Raw genomic sequence first — 21,618 nt, forward strand, 5'->3', positions numbered from 1 at the left:
AAAACCGGACTGCCGGACGGTAAAATTCCGGGTAGTGGACAATCGCCCTAAGCCTACCGAGAATTCTACTGTCTATAAATCAAGCTTGTTGCCGCAAACGGACGCCTAAATATATCATCCTACAGTATTCTATCCATATACCCACTTGATATTATGATGTAAATGTAAGAAATTTAACGGAATAAGGAATTCTCGATGAGGTAATATTCACCCTTACACAAAAATTCTCGCAAGTTTTTTATTTGAATTTTATGAAAAATCTTTACGTAATGGACTCGAACCGAATTCATGATAGGAATCAGTGTACCCAAATAAGTTAAGAACACTCGTCAAAATCATAAAAATTGTCGGCCTGTGTTATTTACATGTAATTTAGACTTGATATACATATCGCTCACTCCTTTCAACATCGTCATATATCAAAAATCGACAATTTTCAGTCGGTTTTCAGGCATGTTTTTGGAATCCCCAGAAAATGTACTATATCCCAGTAAAAGCGGCATATTTTTAACTTAATATTTACCCGCTACAGGGCAAAAAGTGCTGTTATTGCATTTTGAAGAAAATGTAATGTTTAATTTTTTTTAAATTTATTACATATTTTTCAAATGGAGAAAAAACATTCAGGTTTAACCTAAAAAGATCTGTTCCATAGTATAAAGTTTAATTAGTGGCTTTATATTTGTTTTTAATGCAGTTTTTTACATTTTTAAACTTAAAAAACGATCTCCTGAAAAAACAAGTTTTTGATATATGACGTTGTTAAAGGAGTGAGCGATAAGTGCAAATTGTTGTGAAATAAATAGCTGTGACTATTTTATTAATGTACGTACTTTTATGTGAATTCTTCCAAAGTATTAAAACATCCTAAAAAGATACCTGAAAATTGTTTTTTTTTAATACCCCATTTTTGTTATTATTTTTACCACGTTATTTTTATTCTCCATCAAAAATTTATCATGCTTAAAATATGTTTTTTTTGTATTATTTTAGCTTCATACGCTCAAACCCGAAGACAAAACGTAAATATAAAGCTGGGTGAATATATGTTCTCGAAAGAGAAAACATATAGGATCAAAGATTTTTGGAAATGGCTCTTTGTGAGAAGAGGTTGCAAAGCCCGTCACGCTATTAATGGAACCATTGTCTTGAAGAAGAATGGTCACAATCACTAACAACATTGTCTTCCACAGATTATTTATTAAATGAGAATTTATCTTCAAGGCCCAGCATTTGTTAAGTCGCATCTTAATTTTCTCTAAATCCTGTTTTTTTTCTTAAAACACAGTTTTTGTATTGAAAAAATAAGTTTTTTTTTAAATAGTTATATGGTTTAAAAAAACAGTTATTGAAAGGTAAGGAGTTAAAAAACGATATTTAAAAATATTTTTTCAAACAGTTGGTATTTTTTCCAGCTGTGTTCGTGATGAGCCAACAACACAAAACCAAAATCCTCTTTAGAGGTTACGGCTTCATTCGGCACCGCGAAGTTCGCGGGTCTAAGGTATACTGGCTATGTTCTACTCACGTGACTAAAGGGTGTAAAGCTCGTCTGCACACTATTGGCGAAATCATTACTTATGTTCAAAATCACCACAATCATTGAATTAAAATCATATCAAAAAAATCTATTCATATTATTTATTCTACTAGACACAGGATTTTGTACCCTGCGTATTTTTTAAAAATATTTTTTATTTCATTAATTTTTTTAATATTTAGTACACACATACATTCAAACATTCATTTATGAATTCATAAATACAATTAATTTATATTATTTTTTACAAAGACCCACCAAGCCACATTGTGTGTCTTGTCGGCGCAGTTCTTTTTACATACGTTTTTTATATTAATATTTTTTATCTACATCGACAAAGACGAATGATATGTCGAGATAAATATCATAAGTGTCTTATCTGAAACGAAGTATCTTTCGTTTTTTATACGAAGGAAGACGGAAGTCTGAGTATTCCAGGGCTTAGGACTTTATTATTTATCTAGGCGATTATTATTTATTAAAACATTGGATGTTTTACCCTACGAATGATATATCTTGATATAAAAGTATTTCAACCAAGAAGAAGCATCTATTGTTTTTATTCGAAGGAAGATGGAAGTCTGAGCATTTCAGGGCTTACGACTTAGCGTTTATTATTTATTCAGACACAGGATTTTTCACCTTACGGGTGATATATCAAGATATATATTATAAGAGTCCGATGAATCATTTATTATTTTTCATACGAAGAAAGAAAATCTGAGCATTCCAGATTTACGACTTTTAGTTAATTATTTATTCAGACAGGATTTTTCATTTCATTAATTGATTCGGCAGTCACTTTGTGGTAAAGTCTATCAATTTTTTCCTACGGATGACACATCAAGATATATGTATGTTATAAGTATCTTGACGGAGACAAAGCATATATAGTATTTTTATACCTAGGAAGATGGAAGTCTGAGCATTCCAGGGCTTACGACTTGGCGTTTATTATATATTCTGACATATACTGGCTTTTCACCCGACTTATAATTTTTGTTCAAGTATGTAACACCGCTTCTATTTCATTTTCAGCGCAAGTAGTGTTCGTGAACTCGACAAAAAATAAAAGAAAAATATATTATGGAGGTTACGGCTTTACTCAACATAGAGTCTCCGGGTTTAAAACGCATTGGTGGTGTTCTACGCACATGTCCAAAGGATGTAAGGCTCGTTTGCACACGGTTGGTAATAACTTAGTTTATAGTAACAACCATCACAATCATTGAAAAGTAATGAAAATGTTTTATAAAATAAAATAACAACTATGTAATTTTTTCCACATGAATTTTCTTTGACCAGCAACCGGGTTAAGACGGAACCCGGTTGCTGGTCAAATAAAATTCACGTGGTAAAAATTGCATACTTGTTATTTTATTTTATAAAATGCAGTTCCACCAAGAAACGTCAGTACAAAACATAAATCTAATGAAAATGTTTTATGTCTATATACCTATAATAAAACACTCTCCTTATCATTCATCGTCCACTTTGTGTATTTCTGTAATACTACGTGATTCATTTGTCTGTTTTCTCTCTTTAAAAAAAATTGTATAAATTTCAGACCGTAACAATTTCACTTTCGTATGCAATTGACCTGGTGATGGAATGATTATTCCGAAGCCGGTAGTCACGAAGTAGTGTTTTTTAACCACCCTACCTTCGAGTTATTTTCAGGCATGTTTTTTTTATAAACAAGCAAAAAAATCACTACGTTTGTTGTCACAAAATATTGTCAGGGAAGAAACCTGATAAAAATTTGTCAGTGTATTCCGGTACGCACTAAATATTTTTGGAACATATATCTTTTTTCGTGCGCGTAGGTCATACGGGTTAGCGCGGAACGGTGAAGAAAAACCATGCGTATCACGTACGTTCGTATTTGTAGAGTGGTTAAAGTGGTATTACACAAATTGAATGATGAATGATGAGGAGAGTGTTATATTACCATACCGCAAAGTTAACAATGCATTTAATATACAAAATATACCTCCAATACTTTCCAAAATGCCACTGACATTTACATAGATCTGAGAAATGTGAATTGCAAAAATATGTTAATTTAAATTAACATATTTAAGTTGACAACTTGAAATCGATTTTTGTCGCAATATGACTTATAAGTAAAAATTATTCTCTTTTTATGTTCATAAAATTTTTGACGAATATTTTTTTATGATAATAAATTTTAAGCTCGCTCAAAAATTTGTTTTATTTATTTCTCTTATTCCCCCCCCCCATTTTTTAAAAATATTTACATTTGTTTCGAATTTAAAATGTAAAAATAAAAATGGGTGATTTTCACTCTTATATTATTAATATCACCCTGGACTAGTATAAGAAGCGCGGGACTGATTACCTTGCCTTCATGCAATCAACGATCAAAATAATACTGCGTTGCTACTATGCAGTACCCTATGCACCATTGGCTGCGGATAAGGTCTAAAAGAAGATCGGCTGTCCAAACTCAAAACACAGTTAGGGACATTTTTGTAGTACTTTTTTTTTTGCATTTTTGGTCTACATACTAGATTCTACATACTTAGTCCATAAATGCAAAAAAAAACGTTCTAAAAAAATGTCCCTTACTTTGTTTTAAGTTTGGACAGCCGAGATAGACCACCAGCATAAAAGGTGGTATTTTTGTAAAGCTGCATTTAAGGGTTGAGTCAAAAGTTTTTGTTCTACATTGAATGTTTTATTTCAGCCGAATTCGTGATTTCCCGCTACAACAAAGTGAACATCAAACTCGGGAAGTATAGCTTTACCAAGGTGAGAGACTGCGGCGGTAAAAGTCACTGGTGCTGTTCGTCGCATGCCTCCAAAGGGTGCAAAGCGCGCTTACACACTGTAGGCGAAGTCATAGTTTTAAATAATAATGTTCATATTCATTAAATATCAACACATTTTCATATAAAATTTCATTAATATTCTATTTAAAAAAAACTATATGCATAAAAATGAATTTTTATTATTTACCACGGGGTGTTTTTACAAAATCAATGGGCATTGTATATAATTCCTATTGTCGGGTTGTATTGTCTGGTATTGTCTGGTATTGGTTGGTTTCGCGGACTCTTCAGACAGAGTTTCTCGGTTCGAACTCACTCTACCACAATTTGATACCTATTTCTAATAATGAGCCGCTTAGGCTCACAGAAATAGTATGAAATATTCGTGTAAATAACGAAAATACAAATAATATTTTTATTTTTATTTTTTATATTCGTGATTTTTCAGTCTAATATTTATTTAACACTCTCCTTATCATTCATCGTTCACTTTACGTAATACCACTTTAAAAATACTGCTTCGTGACTACCGGTTTCGGAATTATCATTCCATTATTAGTTCAAATATGAATTTTAATATACAAAATAAAATATTTATTTAAAATGACCCGCGACTGGTACCTGAAACGAAAGGCTGATCACCTGTCCTTCGTGTATTTAACGATCAAGATAACACTTCTTCTATACGATGCAGTGCCCTATACAACATTCGGTGCGAATGAGGGTGAGATTTTTTTTAAATAATACTCAATAAATATCCTGTTTTTTTCCTTTGAAATTATTTTAACATTCTTTTTCGTTTTTATTCAAGCGGAGTTCGTGCGTTCCCGTAATAATAAGCTTTGCGTAAGACTAGAAGGCCGTCTGTACTCAAGAAAGCAGGAAGTTGGAAGTAAAATCCACTGGGTTTGTTCTTCACACAGTTCCAGAGGATGTAAAGCTCGCTTGCACACGGTCGGAAATAATATCGTATTCAATTATTATGTACACAATCACTGATTGACTGTTATGGCAAAACATATTTTTGATATAATTATTTTAATAAACGTTTTTATAAAGTTCAACTTTTTTAATTCACGTAAAAATCAAACAAAACGTGTTCCAAAAGTATTGCAACAATTTTCACCAGTAACGTATCCAAATATCTTTAATAAATAAAAGTTATTTGTTTATTTAGAAATTTAGAAATTTAACAGAACATTACCATAAATACATTTACAATTATGAATAAAAAATAAAACAGGTAATTGTAACAATGATTAAAGAAAACACTAGTTTTTTACCACTTGAGTTTTATTATAGACTACATGTTTCAGAAGTTAAACTTCCATCATTCAGGTCTGTATAATAACTAAAATATAAAATATAAATAAAATAAAAATAAAATCTTTTAATTTTAACATAAATAGACTTACCCTTTTTCTGTAACTCGTGCAAAATGTCGCTCGTTAAGAGATCATCATTTTTTTTAAAATGCTCGTTATATGAATTACTCGTTATAAGAGGTTCCACTAAAGTTAATTTTTTATGACATTTTTTGGTGTTACCGCATTTTATATAATAAAATAGCAAATGTATAGTTTTTCCGAATGACTGCCAAATAAATCATTAATTTAAATTTTACGTGGGGAATACCAAACAGCGTATTCTAATGATGCAGAATGTATCAAAACACATATAAAACTATTATTATCAAAATTGTACTTGGTGAATACCACTTTTTCTTGAAATCTATTGATTTCAAGATATAGTGGTACTAAGTAAAATTTTGATTAAAAATAAATACTGGTAAAGTACCACAAAATCACTGCCGAATCGATTAATTATAGGTTTTTTACATTTAATAATATTTTTTCATTTGCATTTTGTTTCAGTCCAGTTTGTGCAATCCCGCAGAAATAAAGTTTGCATCAAAATTGGAGAAAGAATATTCAGAAGAAAATGCCGACTCGGCAACAAGGTTCTCTGGGTTTGTTCATCGCACCATTCTAGAGGATGTAAAGCACGCTTACATACAGATGAGAACGATACAATTGTATTTTCTCATGACATACACCTTCACTGATTCACCTAAAATTGTGTTTGCCTTTTGTTTGAACATCATTGTTTTAAAACACTCTCATCTATTGTTCACTTTGTGTAATACCACTTTTGTAAAACAATCAATAAAGACTTTATCATAATTAAAAACCAACTAAATTTGACTTTTGACGAGTCCACTTTTTAAAATATTCTCATTGTGATTCATTTGTCTTCTTGCTCTTTTTCAAAATTTTATTTTTACAAAATGTCAAATCGTAATAGTTTTATTTTAATGCCCGGAGGTTGGAATAATTTTCCGAAACCGTTTGTCACGGATAAGTGTTTATAAAAGTGGTATTACGCAAAGTGAATAATGGACTATAAGGAGAGTGTTTTATTACCATACCACAATGTTATCAATGCTTTTAAAATACAAAATATATTTGTTTTTATTTCATCATAATTTTTTTGTATTGTTTTGATATTATTACAATAAAATATTATTCAAAAGAAATTACTACTTGATATTGGTTTTTGATTTTTAATTTTTGGTTAAAAAGACAGCTTATAGATGGTCACCCCACCACAGAACCAGAAAAATGAAAATAATGTAAATGATTTGAATGAAATCAATGGTTTTTGACATGAAATTTTACGTTTTATAAAACCCGCAATATCAAATTTTTGAGGTTTTAAAAGTAAACTCAACTTTTTTAATAGCGGGTAAAATTGAATAAAATTTAAGGCTAAAAGCTTTAAATAAGAGAGATTATTCAAACACGGATTTTAGAGCTAACGTTTTTGCCAGTATACCCACGATATGTTCCCGTTTTCTGCATAAAGATGTTCATTTGATTTTTGTGTGTCATTTCTTTTTTTTTCGTTTTTGTCGTTCAATTATTTAATTTATTTTGTTCTATTATTTTAGCCAGGTTCATACGATCTCGCAACAACAAACCATGCATTCAATTGGGAGCCGATATATTCATGAGGAAAAGACAAATTGGATGTAAAGTTCACTGGGTCTGCTCATCACACCACTCGAGAGGGTGTAAAGCGCGCTTGCATACTGTCGAAAATCATATCATATTTACAAACAATATACATCATCATATATAATATAAATTATTTTTCGACATTTCAACACAGATAAAGAAGAATATGAAGTATAGGCATTTATGGGGCTTACGACCGCCATAGGCTAGTTTATGTGTAACATTCATCATATATATATATATACATATATATATATATATATATATATATATATATATATATATATATATATATATATATATATATATATATATATATACATAAATATATATATTTATAAATATATATATGTATATATATATATATATATATATATATATATATATATATATATATATATATATATATATATATATATATATATATATATATATATATATATATATATATATATATATATATATATATATATATATATATATATATATATATATATATATATATATATATATATATATATATATATATATATATATATATATATATATATATATATATATATATATATATATATATATATATATATATATATATATATATATATATATATATATATATATATATATATATATATATATATATATATATATATATATATATATATATATATATATATATATATATATATATATATATATATATATATATATATATATATATATATATATATATATATATATATATATATATATATATATATATATATATATATATATATATATATATATATATATATATATATATATATATATATATATATATATATATATATATATATATATATATATATATATATATATATATATATATATATATATATATATATATATATATATATATATATATATATATATATATATATATATATATATATATATATATATATATATATATATATATATATATATATATATATATATATATATATATATATATATATATATATATATATATATATATATATATATATATATATATATATATATATATATATATATATATATATATATATATATATATATATATATATATATATACACACACGAGTATATCTCGTATATGATCCAATTTCGTAAAATTGTACAAGAATCACTAACTAACCCCAAAATGGTTTATTTAAAAATAAAAGAAGTCACGATAACCATTTTATGGGAATATACATACATAAAATATGTAATTTATTTTGTAAATTAAAACTATTGATAATTTTGTGGTATGGTAATAAAACACTCTCCTTATCATCCATCGTTGACTTTCTGTAATATCACTGTTATTATCACTTATTCGTGACTACCGGTTTCGGAAAATCATTCCATCGCCAGGTCATTTAAATAAAATGATTATAATTTGATATTTATATAAAAATAAATTTTTGCATGAGAGAAAGAAGACAAATGCATAATGGGAATATTTTCGAAAGTGGACTCGAAGTTAAATTTAGTTGTTTATTTATTATGGGTAAGCTTTATTGATTGCCCGCCTCCGTAGTGTAATGGTCAGCATGCTCGCCTACCGTTCTGGAGGTCTCGGGTTTGATTCCCAGGGGGGTTTAATAAATATGTGTTTAATAATAAAAAAGTGATTTTTTCACTCTAATATTTATTCAATATTACACTGGACTGGTACCTGAAGTGGAGGGCTGATCACCTTTCCTTCATGTGTAATCGATCGAGATAACACTGCGTTTATATGAAGCAGTGCCCTTTGCACCATTGGGGTGCGGTAAAGGATTTATTATTATTATTATTATTGATTAAGCTTTACCTATTTCTGATTTTTCAAATTTTAATTTTTATACAAATTTCAAATCTCTTTTTTCTTTATTGTGTTTAACATTATTATTTAATTTTTTAGCTAAGTTTGTGCAATCTCGCCAAAATAAGCTATGCATCATGTTAGGAGACCACTTGTTCACAAGACAGCGAGATGTTGGATGCAAAGTTCACTGGGTTTGTTCTTCGCACAGTTCTAGGGGATGTAAGGCGCGCTTACATACCATTGGAAGTGATATCGTATTTTCCAATAATATACATTATCATTGATGTATTGTTACGCTTTGTATTTGTAAGCAAACATATTGATGTTGGGAGTAAAGTTCACTGGGTTTTTTCTGCGCTCAGTTTCAAAGGATATAAGACGCGCTTACATCCCGTTGGAAGTCATACCGTATTTTCCAATAATATACATTATCATTGATGTATTCATACGCTATGTATTTGTAAGCAAACATATTGATGTTGGGAGAAACGATCACTGGGTTTGTTCTGCGCACACAGTTTATCGAAATAAAGTATTTTAGTGAATGTCCTTTTTATGGTGTTTGGAATAATAAGAAAATACGGATTTTTTCATTTAAAATTGATATGTCATTTATTTAAGGAATATGCTATTATTTACGTACAGAATGGAGAAATAAAATAATTTGTTCATAATTTATATTATTTTTAATTACATCCTTACCCGCACCCAATGGTTTATATACATAAATAATGGTTTATATACATAAATATACATCGTTTTGATCCAGTGTTATCGTGATCGGCAAAGTGATTAGTCTTACTTTAAAGGCACCAGACGAGAATGAAATTAAATAAATATATTTTCTACAAAGTCAATGTAGAAAATAAATTTATTTTATTGAGGTGCAGTGTTTAATGCAAATTTTCGTATTCGCCTGAACGAAAAAAAAATTGTATTTTTCATTAAACACGTTTTATTCAATGAAAAATAACCAAAGGGTTTTAAAAAAGACACAAGGTGTCACAATAACTAAGGTAGTTTTGCGATCGCTACGAATCGGCGAGCATGTATGAGGAGATGCATGAACGTGGAAGAAGCAAAGAGTGTTTGCAAAGAAAGAGTGGTGTGGCGTTCTATTCTCTCTGCCTACTCCTGCGGAGAACCGGCGGTTTGTTAGTTTTACAAAATTTTGCCAAAAGTATCAAGTTTTGTCAAAATAAGAAGGCTGGATCAGATATTTTGGTGCGATGTATATTTTTTGTTTTATATATATTTAGGTATATTTTATCCGAAACTCAACCATCCAAATTTGCTCGTGACTTACTTTTTTTATGTAAAAAAAACGCCAAAAAATTGACGCTCGAAATATGCAATTTCCTTTGATATATTATATTTATTTTTATTTTTTATTTTTTATCGTGTTTTTTGTTTTATTATAATTTCACTTTTATTTTAGCCGAGTTTATGCGATCTCGCAACAATAAACTTTGCATCAGATTAGGCAACCGCTTGTTCACAAGAAAACGAGAATCCGGATATAAAGTTCACTGGGTTTGTTCTTCCCACAATCATAAAGGATGTAAGGCACGCTTGCACACTATCGGGAACGACATCGTATTTACCAACAATGTACATCATCATTATTGAATGAATTATGTAGGTAAATAAACATGTGAAAATTACAAATGTAAGATTTTATCATCGTTGAACAACAAACTAGCACAAAATATAAAAATATTCTACTACACAACCATGATACGCGATTTATTCACAACGAAGGGTTGATGGTCCAAAGAATTAACAAGAAATATGGGAGTAAAACATTATAAAATTAAACAACTTTGTTTTAACCACTTTTTTACATCACTTTTTTTATTTTAGTTGTTTAAATTTATAAAGTTCATAAAATGTGCCACAGAGTATCTGCGAAAAACATTCAAGAAATGGGAGTAGAACACTTCAACTCGTACCTGTAGTTCCGAGCATTTTTTATTTGTAGCCGACGGTGCACCGGTGTTTCATATCACAATATTATGAACTACTTTGAATTATTCTGCAAAATTATTATTTTGAAATCTTTATTCTTATAAAATTTATATGTCTGTTAACGTCTACGATGGAAACACACATACCTGTATGTCTGTCTTTACATAAAGTAGGTATTTGAATAGCGTATCTTGTTTTAAAAAATAATATGAGACCGACTAATACTCTTCCCTAATCACTCATAATTAACCATTTCCTTGTCATTGGGTTTTTCACTTGAAAGCAAAATGAAGGAATGGGTAAATGATCAAGGGTCGATACTTTATAAATTGTGAAATTGTTTTTTTTTCTTCTTTTTTTGTGTATATATTATGTTGAAATAGATAACAATAATAAAAATAACTTATAAAAAAGAACTCCACCGGCAAGACACAAAAGGTGGCTTGGTGGGTTTCTGCAAAAAAATGATAATTTTGTTTATGAATTTTTAAATCATTGTATATATGTATTTATTTATATATATATATATATATATATATATATATATATATATATATATATATATATATATATATATATATATATATATATATATATATATATATATATATATATATATATATATATATATATATATATATATATATATATATATATATATATATATATATATATATATATATATATATATATATATATATATATATATATATATATATATATATATATATATATATATATATATATATATATATATATATATATATATATATATATATATATATATATATATATATATATATAATATATATATATATATATATATATATATATATATATATATATATATATATATATATATATATATATACATATATATATACATATATATATATATATATATATATATATATATATATATATATATATATATATATATATATATATATATAAATATATATATATATATGTATATATATATATATATATATATATATATATATATATATATATATATATATATATATATATATATATATATATATATATATATATATATATATATATATATATATATATATATATATATATATATAAATGTTAACAAATAAAAATTTCAATTATAAATAAAAAAATATTAATGATTTGATTTTACTTGGGGATAAACTACTCAGTTTTGTTGAATTTTCTATATATATATATATATATATATATATATATATATATATATATATATATATATATATATATATATATATATATAAATGTTAACAAATAAAAATTTCAATTATAAATAAAAAAATATTAATGATTTGATTTTACTTGGGGATAAACTACTCAGTTTTGTTGAATTTTCTTTTATTTTACTTACACGTATGTCTTATAAATTATCATTATATATATATATACATATATATATATATATATATATATATATATATATATATATATATATATATATATATATATATATATATATATATATATAATATATATATATATATGTATATATATATATATATATATATATATATATATATATATATATATATATATATATATATATATATATATATAAATGTTAACAAATAAAAATTTCAATTATAAATAAAAAAATATTAATGATTTGATTTTACTTGGGGATAAACTACTCAGTTTTGTTGAATTTTCTTTTATTTTACTTACACGTATGTCTTATAAATTATCATTACGTTTTATTTTTAATAAATTTTCAATAGCGTAAACCATTTTTGTTTGTTTTCATCCTTTTTTATATCTCAATAGTCTAAAATGTACAGTATTGAATCGAAGCGACGCACGTCTTTAACCTGATCAAATAAACATGCCTTTAAAGAATGGAGTTTTCGTAATAATAAGGGTTTTAATAAGTTTTTTTGAAAACATTAAGTAACACAGAATATGGTTCATTTTTGCTGTTGTTGCAAAAGACATAATTTCAAAATAACTAGGCAATTTCTCGCCAATTAAGACGAGGTCCAGTACAGAATTTTATAAAAAGACATTCATAATTTACTGAAGGTTACACATCACCCAATAAATTTCTGATTTGACACATAAATACATATATGGCTACACTATGGTCAGACCCGTATGATTTCTAGACCGAACTAACCATCAAACAACAAGTGTCAATATTTTTTGGCATTCTGATCATTAGTTTACAGGTTACAGTAGTTTTAGTTACTTCAGTTTTGTAAATTTATAAATAATAAAAAAATCATTTCGTGCGTGTTTAACATTGCTTTTCGATAATGAAAAATTCCAATGAATCCAATTAGTGGGTTTTAGAACGTAAATTTTATGGGCTTTTAATTAGCTTTGATTAGTTATTTTATACACAACATTTTTTTACTATGTCCATGTACTTGTTTACAAATCTGGGTTTTCTCTACTTAGGTGTAATTTTTAGATAAAAAATTTCGAACTCCTACATACATATGTCATTTATCTCATAACACTGTAGGTGCATGTGTAAAATAACTCCGAAATGTAAAAATAATTCCTTAGTAGAGAAACCTACGTTTGTGAACAAATATTTAGATACACGTAAAAAACGTTAACACATCACTCAATAAGGCTGGAGACTTATTGAGTGATGTGTTTTTTGTAACGCCAAATATCTTGGTCTTTGAGTTATAAACATAAATAAATAAATGAAATAATACGTTTTTTTTATTATTGTAGCGCACTTTGTGCAATCCCGCAACAACAAACCTTGCATCAAATTGGGAGACTATTATTTCTCATGGAAAGCAAAGTTCAGAAGCAAAGTCCACTGGATTTGTTCTTCGCACAGTTCCAGGGGATGTAAAGCACGCTTACACACTGTCGGGAATGATATAGTATATAACAATAATGTACATCAACATTAATTCGTAGGCATATGTATTAAATTTTGTATATTAAAACATTGTTAACTTTGTGTTGTGGTAATATAACACTCAGTTTATCATTCATCATTCACTTTGTGTAATAATCTTGGAATTGTGTAATTGGCTTTTTTTATTGATGTAACTATTTTTTACTATATACTTTTACTAAATGTAAAGCTGTACAATTCTCGAATAAATAAAAAATTATAAAATACCACTTAAAGAAAACTAAAAAATGAGGCCGACGCAGAAGGTACAAATACCCTTCGCGTCCTTAAGCATCAATCGACCGAACGGGTAGAAATACCTTTCCCGTCCTAAGTGTGTTTTAACATAGATGAAGAAGAATATGGAAGTCTGGGTATTTACAGGGCTAACAGGTGATCAAGGATTTGTACACACCCAAAAATTTTCTAAATAAAATAATAATAATCTGAAAAATACAACTACTGTTAAAAGAAATTGATCGATATAATTTTTATATATGGATGTCTATAAGGTAGAAATTATATTATTTTTACTGTACGATAAATTTATTTTCATTAAATGTATTTTCAAACAATATTTTTTTTCATTTTGATATATCCCAAGACAAAAGTTGCCTCGAAGGATAGGGATGGTGAACCTTTTTTGAGCCAGAGTGCCAAAAATGTTTTTTGAAAATAACAGTATGTCGCGTGCCATGGAAATAAAAATGCATTGGATGTTTGTATAACTCACGTTTTGAATATATTATAAACAAAGCATTAATACAAAGAAAAAATATTTAAGTAATAGCAAAATAAAAGAAATAAATAATAATAAAAATAATAAAACCCTTACCCGCACCCCAATGGTGCATAGGGCACTGTATCATATTAACGCAGTGTTATCTTGATCGTTTACACATGAAGGAAAGGTGATCAGCCCTCCACTTCAGGTACCAGTCCATGGTAATATTGAATAAATATTACAGTGAAAAAATCACTTATATTTATTTTATCCCCCTAGGGAATCGAACCCGGGACCTCCAGAACGGTAGCCGAGCGTGCTGACCATTACACTACGGAGGCGGACTAAATAAAATATAGATTTAATAAAAATATGTAGTTCCCTTAAAACTTCATTAAAGTAATAGCAAAATAAAAGAAGTAAATAAAATATAGTTTTAATAAAAATATATAGAACCCTTAAAACTTCATTATTATTGAGATTTTTGTTGTTGGATGCCAGATGCTAAATTTTCATAACGGGTTCATAGCAGGTAGCTTTTAATAGGATACAAGCAGTAGAAATTTCGTCTAAACTTTTTTTTAATTTTTGTATAATCACTTTTATTTTTTTTCTTCATTCCCGTCACATGCAAAATCGTCTCGCGTGCCATCTGCGGTCAGCATTGCCAATGCCGATTTTCAGAATTCCCCAAAAACCTAGGTCAATTTCCTCCAATTGGGGAAAAACATTTTCCCGATTCCCCACAAATTCCCCACAAAATTTATCCATGGAAATAAACAAGATTTCATAAAACAAAGAGTACATATTTTTTCAAATATTAAATATTGACACCCTACTTGAGCTTTTACATAAAAAACATAGTAATTAAAAATACATTTGATACGTAATAAAATATAGAAGAAACTACAGCCTAAAAAAACAGCTAATATATATTAAGTTACATAGTACACAAACCGAATAATTGATGCACTTGATACATTGATGATAATAATTGATAAAATTATACTAAAAAAGAACACACAAAAAATATACTTTCACAGCATTATTATATTAATAAGTCGTCAAATGTTGAAATCCCCACATTTTCCTCACATAGTGCCGATCCCAACATACTCCCCAATCGAGTTGAGATTCTCCGCAGTTTGGGAAATTCCCCACAGATTGGCAACCCTGTCTATGGTATACGTGCCATCCCTGGCGTAGGATATTAATATTTTGATGAATGTATCATTATTTTAAATAATACTCGTTTTTATTTATTTTTAGCCGAATTTGTGCAATCCCGCCTAAATAATATTTGCATAAAATTTGGGGACCGTTTTTTCACTAGAAAAAAAGTACATGGAAGTAAAATTCACTGGGTTTGTTCTTCGCACAACCAAAGAGGATGTAAAGCACGCCTACACACTGTCGGAAATATTATAGTGTTTTCCAAAAACATACATGATCACTGATGTACGGAAATGTTTAAGAACAAACCAAAAAAATGTATTTTCCTCTTATTCATACATGATATATCGTGAAATAATAAACGGAAAATATTGTATAATATAACGACGATAAAATATATTTAAGTAAATTTTAAAATTAAAGAGTCATACTAGCAAATATATTTTTATTAAAACATGTTATTTCTTTCAATAAATTTACTTCGAGTCATACTGCTAAATATAGTTTTATTAAATCATGTTATTTCTTTCAAAAAATGTACTTCGACACATACTACCAAATATATTTTTTTGTTAAACTATGTTATTTCTTTCAATAATTGTATTTCGAGACATACTACCAAATATATTTTTGTTATACCATGTTATTTCTTTAAAAGGCATACTACTAAATATTTTCTTGTTAAATCATGTTATTTATTTCAATAAATGTATTTCGAGACATACTATATTTTTGATAAACCATGTTATTTCTTTCAAATATATTTTTGTTTAACTATGTTATTTCTTTCAATAAATGTATTTTGATGCAAAGGATTAATTTATTTTACTTCGAGACAGTTTACTGCACAAGCTTAGGCGTTTATTTTGTATGTACCTGTATATCCAAATAAACTGATATTAAAAAAGTTTTTAACACTCCGTGTACAATTGATAGGTACATATGAGTTATAAAGTATACCATGTAACGTCTAATGGTACTGAAACTTGATGATGAGCTAGACGGAAAAGCGCATTCAGGAACGAAGATTTATGTAGCTGAATTATAAGGGTGGGAAGCAAATGCGGCGCCAGTATTGACATTGAAGTTGCAGTCTTGAAGCACGATATACAAACAAGGTAAATTTCTAAAAACTAAAGATGATCTTATTAACAGAAGAATATGTAATACATGCCGTATCTTTAACCCGTTAATGAGATGATTTTATCATGTTTCTGTGTTTTAATTATGTGTTGTGAGTAGTAGTCTTTTTTATTAATTCCGATGAGTCCTGGTCATTTTATTTATTGTTTCGGCATTCACTTTGTGGTAAAACATGATGAAATTGTAAAAGAAAAACGCTTGTTTTTACCACTAGGGTTTATTTTATTATAACGACTAGTTTCGGAAGCCATGTTTCCATCTTCAGGTCAAAATATAAACTTAAACATAAATAAGTATCTATTTTACAAATAAGAAGACCAGTCGTTGTAATAAAATAAACGTTATTGGTAAAAAACAAGTGTTTTCTTTTACAAGAGTCATTCAGACATAACAAGCATTCAAATAACACAAATATAATATTAATTTTATATAATATTATAATATACAAATTTTAATGTAGATGATACATTTTTCATGTCGCAATATCCAATACCGGTGTAATATTATGTTGAGTAATCTTTTATCTCTTATTTTAGCCGAGTTTTTGCAATCCCGCAAAAATAAAGTTTGCATCAAATTCGGAGATTACTTTTTCACAAGAAAACAAGAGCGCGGATGCAAAGTCCACTGGGTTTGCTCATCACACAATTCCAAAGGATGCAAGGCACGCTTACATACTATCGGCAAAATGATTATATTTTCCAATAACACCCATGAACATTGATTCATATCCATACATATATGAAAGAAAATGTATATTTCAACCTTATGCTTTAAATATTTATTTGAATTAAATATTAATAAACAGTGCCAGCTCGCTAATTCGAACGTAAATCGTGGAGTTTGTCGTTCGGGTTATGGTATATTTCGTATTACTGAGTGTTTTGAAAAAAAAAGAAATTGAGGTTTATGATAATGCTCTTTATTCTACATTTATTATTTTTTGATATCTCAACATAGATGAAGAAAAAAACGGAAGTCTGGGCATTTACGGGGCTTACGACCTTCATAGGCTGGTTTAAGTGATCCCTTTACACACGTGTATCATTTACTAATTCTACCCATGATTGACAACAATACTACTCAAATTCGTGGAACTTATATATACATGATTCAATTTCGAAATATAGTGCTTGAATCACGAGAATTTCACTAGATACTTATTGGTGAGATGAAAGAAGCTTTTTATTGAGCAGAAACACTTTCATTTGGATGTAAGGTTCGAATCCTGGATTATGATCACATTCATGAGAAAAGCTAAAAAATATCGTTTTTATTATTTTTATTTTAGCTTATAATTCGACCAGTTAATTTGTTTACAACATTTTGAGCTTGCACAAATATTTTACAAATCTGGATGATCTCCAATTAAAGAGGTTATTTTTTATATTATTCAAATAATATGAAAAATAACTCATATAATTGACATTATACAGATTCGTGAACAAGTATTTGGACACAATCAAAATAACACTCCCCTTATCATTTATCGTTTACTTTGTGTAATACCACTTTTATAAACACTTATTCTTGACTACCGGTTTCGGAAAATTATTCAATCATCAGATCATCAAAATAAAATTGTAACGACTTGATATTTGTATCAAAATAATTTTTTGAAAGACAGATAATGAAGACAATATACAAAATTCACTCAAAATGTTGAATACTATTTAATCTTAATTTGTATATAGGTACTGAAAGAATAATTTAAACATTTAAATAAAAAAATTACCTTGAAAAAAAATCCATATTTTCTTTTGAACCAACGAACCTAACTGGTGTTCAAAGGATAAATCATGGATTCGTCTCTAAACCATAAATTCCTTAGTATTCTGGACGACTTTTTCAGTCTAGTTGATGGCTATGCTGAAAGCTTTCACGATTTTAGAAGGTGGATTTTTTTATTTAGGCACGAAATCTTTAGGAATCAGCGCCTTTCGGATTCTGGAACGTTCGGATTAGCGATATGGCACTAAACTCAGTTTTATTGTGATTGACATGATGAAATATAAATCGTTTATTTATTAAATCGGCGTTTACTTTTTCGTATTCTACAATCTATTATTCCAATTATTTTAACCATTATTTGCATTTTCTATTTAAATTGAACTCGGGACTTTCGGCTCGGTGGTCAAACGCGGTAACATCTACACCAATAAATCAGACAAATTATTTTAAATACATATCAACATGTTTTAATATATTAACACAGATAAGAAGAATAGAAGGAATTCTAACTATTTACAGGGCTAACGACTTGTCATAGGTTGGTTAAGTGATTAGTTTACACACGTGTAACATTTACCATTCTATCCATAATCGAAAACCACACTACTTAAATATTGGGAAGTAACATTTACACATTCACATATGTATATGTGTATGTAAACAGTTGGTTATGTGTGTCGGTTTGTGGTGCCGTGGTAAGTGTCGCGGACTCTTGAGCTGAATGGGTTCGAACCCACTCTACCACAATTTGAAACCTATTTTTTAATAATGAACCGCTTTGGCTCACATAAACAGTTTGAAATTGAAGTTATTATAAGTTATGGCTCACATATTAATATAAGAAACTCTTATATTAGTATGTGAGATCCGAATCCTGGATTATAATCACACACATGAGAAACGCCAGAAAATACCATTTTCATTTTTATTATTAAGCTTATAATTTGACCAGATAATTTATTTACAACATTTTGAATGGGTAGAATTGGTGAATGTTACACGTGTGTAAAGTGATCACTTAAACCAGCCTATGACGGTCGTAAGCCCCGTAAATGCCCAGACTTCCATATTCTTCTTCATCTTTGATGAGATGTCAAAAAATAATATGAAAATAACTCCTGTTATTGGAGATAATCCAGATTTTGTGAACAAGTATTTGGACACACTCAAAATGTTGAAATTGAAGTATTTTTGTAAATAATAAAAACACAAATACTTCTTTTTTAATTTTTTTTATGAATTAAAAATCTAAAAAATAACCTATAAATGTTTTTTCGAACCCTTATACACACCCCAATGGTGCATAGGGCACTGCATCATATAAACGCAGTGTTATCTTGATCGTTAACACACGAAGGAAAGGTGAACAGCCCTCCGCTTCAGATACCAGTCCAGGGTTATATTGAATAAATATTGGAGTGAAAAAATCATCATATTTATTAGACCCCCCTCTGGGAATCGAACCCGGGACCTCCAGAACGGTAGCCGAGCGCGCTGACCATTACACTACGAAGGCGGACAAAATATGTAATATACCTATATATTTGAGAAAAGACCAAGGTAACAGATGTGGCTCAAAGAATCGAGGAACTAAAGTGGAACTGGACAGGTCATATGGCACGTATATCTGAAAATATAATAGATGGACGAAAAAGGTGTTTGACTTGGAGGCCTAGAACAGGACGCGGAAGGGGAAAACCCCAGACAAGATGGTCCGATGACATTAGGAAAGTGGTGGTCCTGCACTGGAAGAGAGTCGCGTCCAACAGATAACTGTGGAAGTCCAAGAGGGAGACTTTAATTCAATGCTGGACACAAGAAGAAGGCAGAAGTCATATATTTTTGCATACTAATTTTGAATGGTATTTAACTAGTTTTATTTTATTTCAGCCGAGTTTGTGACATCGCGTAAGAATAAACTTTGCGTCAAAGTTGGAGATCGCTTGTTCACGAGAAAACAAGAACGCGGCAGCAAGATACATTGGGTTTGTTCCTCGCATCATTCTAAAGGATGTAAGGCGCGTATACACACTGTTGGGAACGACATCATATATACCAATAATATACATCATCACTGATGTTAGGCACCTAAAATATGTAGGTTTAAATAAATGTTTCTCCCTCAACCACTTTTCTTTCAAATTCAACGATTAATGGGTTTGAGTGCAATGTATTAATATGTAGTATTAACAAGTTACTTAATATATTCATTACTAACTTTATAGCAAAAAATAAATCTACTAGGCTTTATTTTATCTATTTTAAATAAAAAATTATATTTTAATAAATCAAAATATCGAAAATATTTATAATCCAGCAGAATAAAAGTGTTATTATCTTACAACCAAGCATTTTTATTATTTTTTTATAAACAAGAATCCTGACTTTGCTATATTACATGTGTATGTATATATATATATATATATATATATATATATATATATATATATATATATATATATATATATATATATATATATATATATATATATATATATATATATATATATATATATATATATATATATATATACAGTATATTGTATATATATATATATAGGGTCCGCCATCTAAAGTTTTTTTTTTCAACTAGTGCTTATTTCGTGAATGGTAACACTTAGCTCATGTCTGATTTGACAGATAATTAGTTTTATCCTTCCGCTGAGCGAATATGGTTGTGTATACGCTTGAACAACGCTGGGAAATATTGCGACATTACTTTGAAAATCATGGTAATGTTGCAGAATGTGTGCGAAAATTGCGTACGGTTTTTGGAAGAAGAGAAGCACCGTCAGCTCCGTATGTTCGTTATCTTGTGAAAAAAGTG

General features: G+C 28.1%; 1 protein-coding gene across 4 annotated transcripts in view; it reads left to right on the forward strand.

The window, feature by feature from the left end:
- LOC148308110 (uncharacterized) overlaps nucleotides 1-21,139 on the forward strand; it is a 595,155-nt gene extending 574,016 nt beyond the window's left edge. The window contains exon 5 of one of the 4 annotated variants that reach the window (XM_088262331.1): nucleotides 20,682-21,139. In XM_088262331.1, coding sequence (XP_088118457.1) covers nucleotides 20,682-20,869 — 188 coding nt within the window. In that variant the 3' untranslated portion in view covers nucleotides 20,870-21,139. Of the gene's footprint in view, nucleotides 1-5,146; nucleotides 5,394-6,209; nucleotides 6,882-13,845; nucleotides 14,595-20,681 lie in introns of those variants that run through there. The other 3 variants (XM_088262327.1, XM_088262325.1, XM_088262330.1) reach the window with 3 other exon arrangements.
- Nucleotides 21,140-21,618: the final 479 nt, after the last annotated feature.

Source organism: Brachycentrus maculatus, unplaced genomic scaffold (assembly GCF_059751285.1).
Source record: "Brachycentrus maculatus isolate JH-2025_06_01 unplaced genomic scaffold, ASM5975128v1 h1tg000176l, whole genome shotgun sequence".
Taxonomy (NCBI): domain Eukaryota; kingdom Metazoa; phylum Arthropoda; class Insecta; order Trichoptera; family Brachycentridae; genus Brachycentrus; species Brachycentrus maculatus.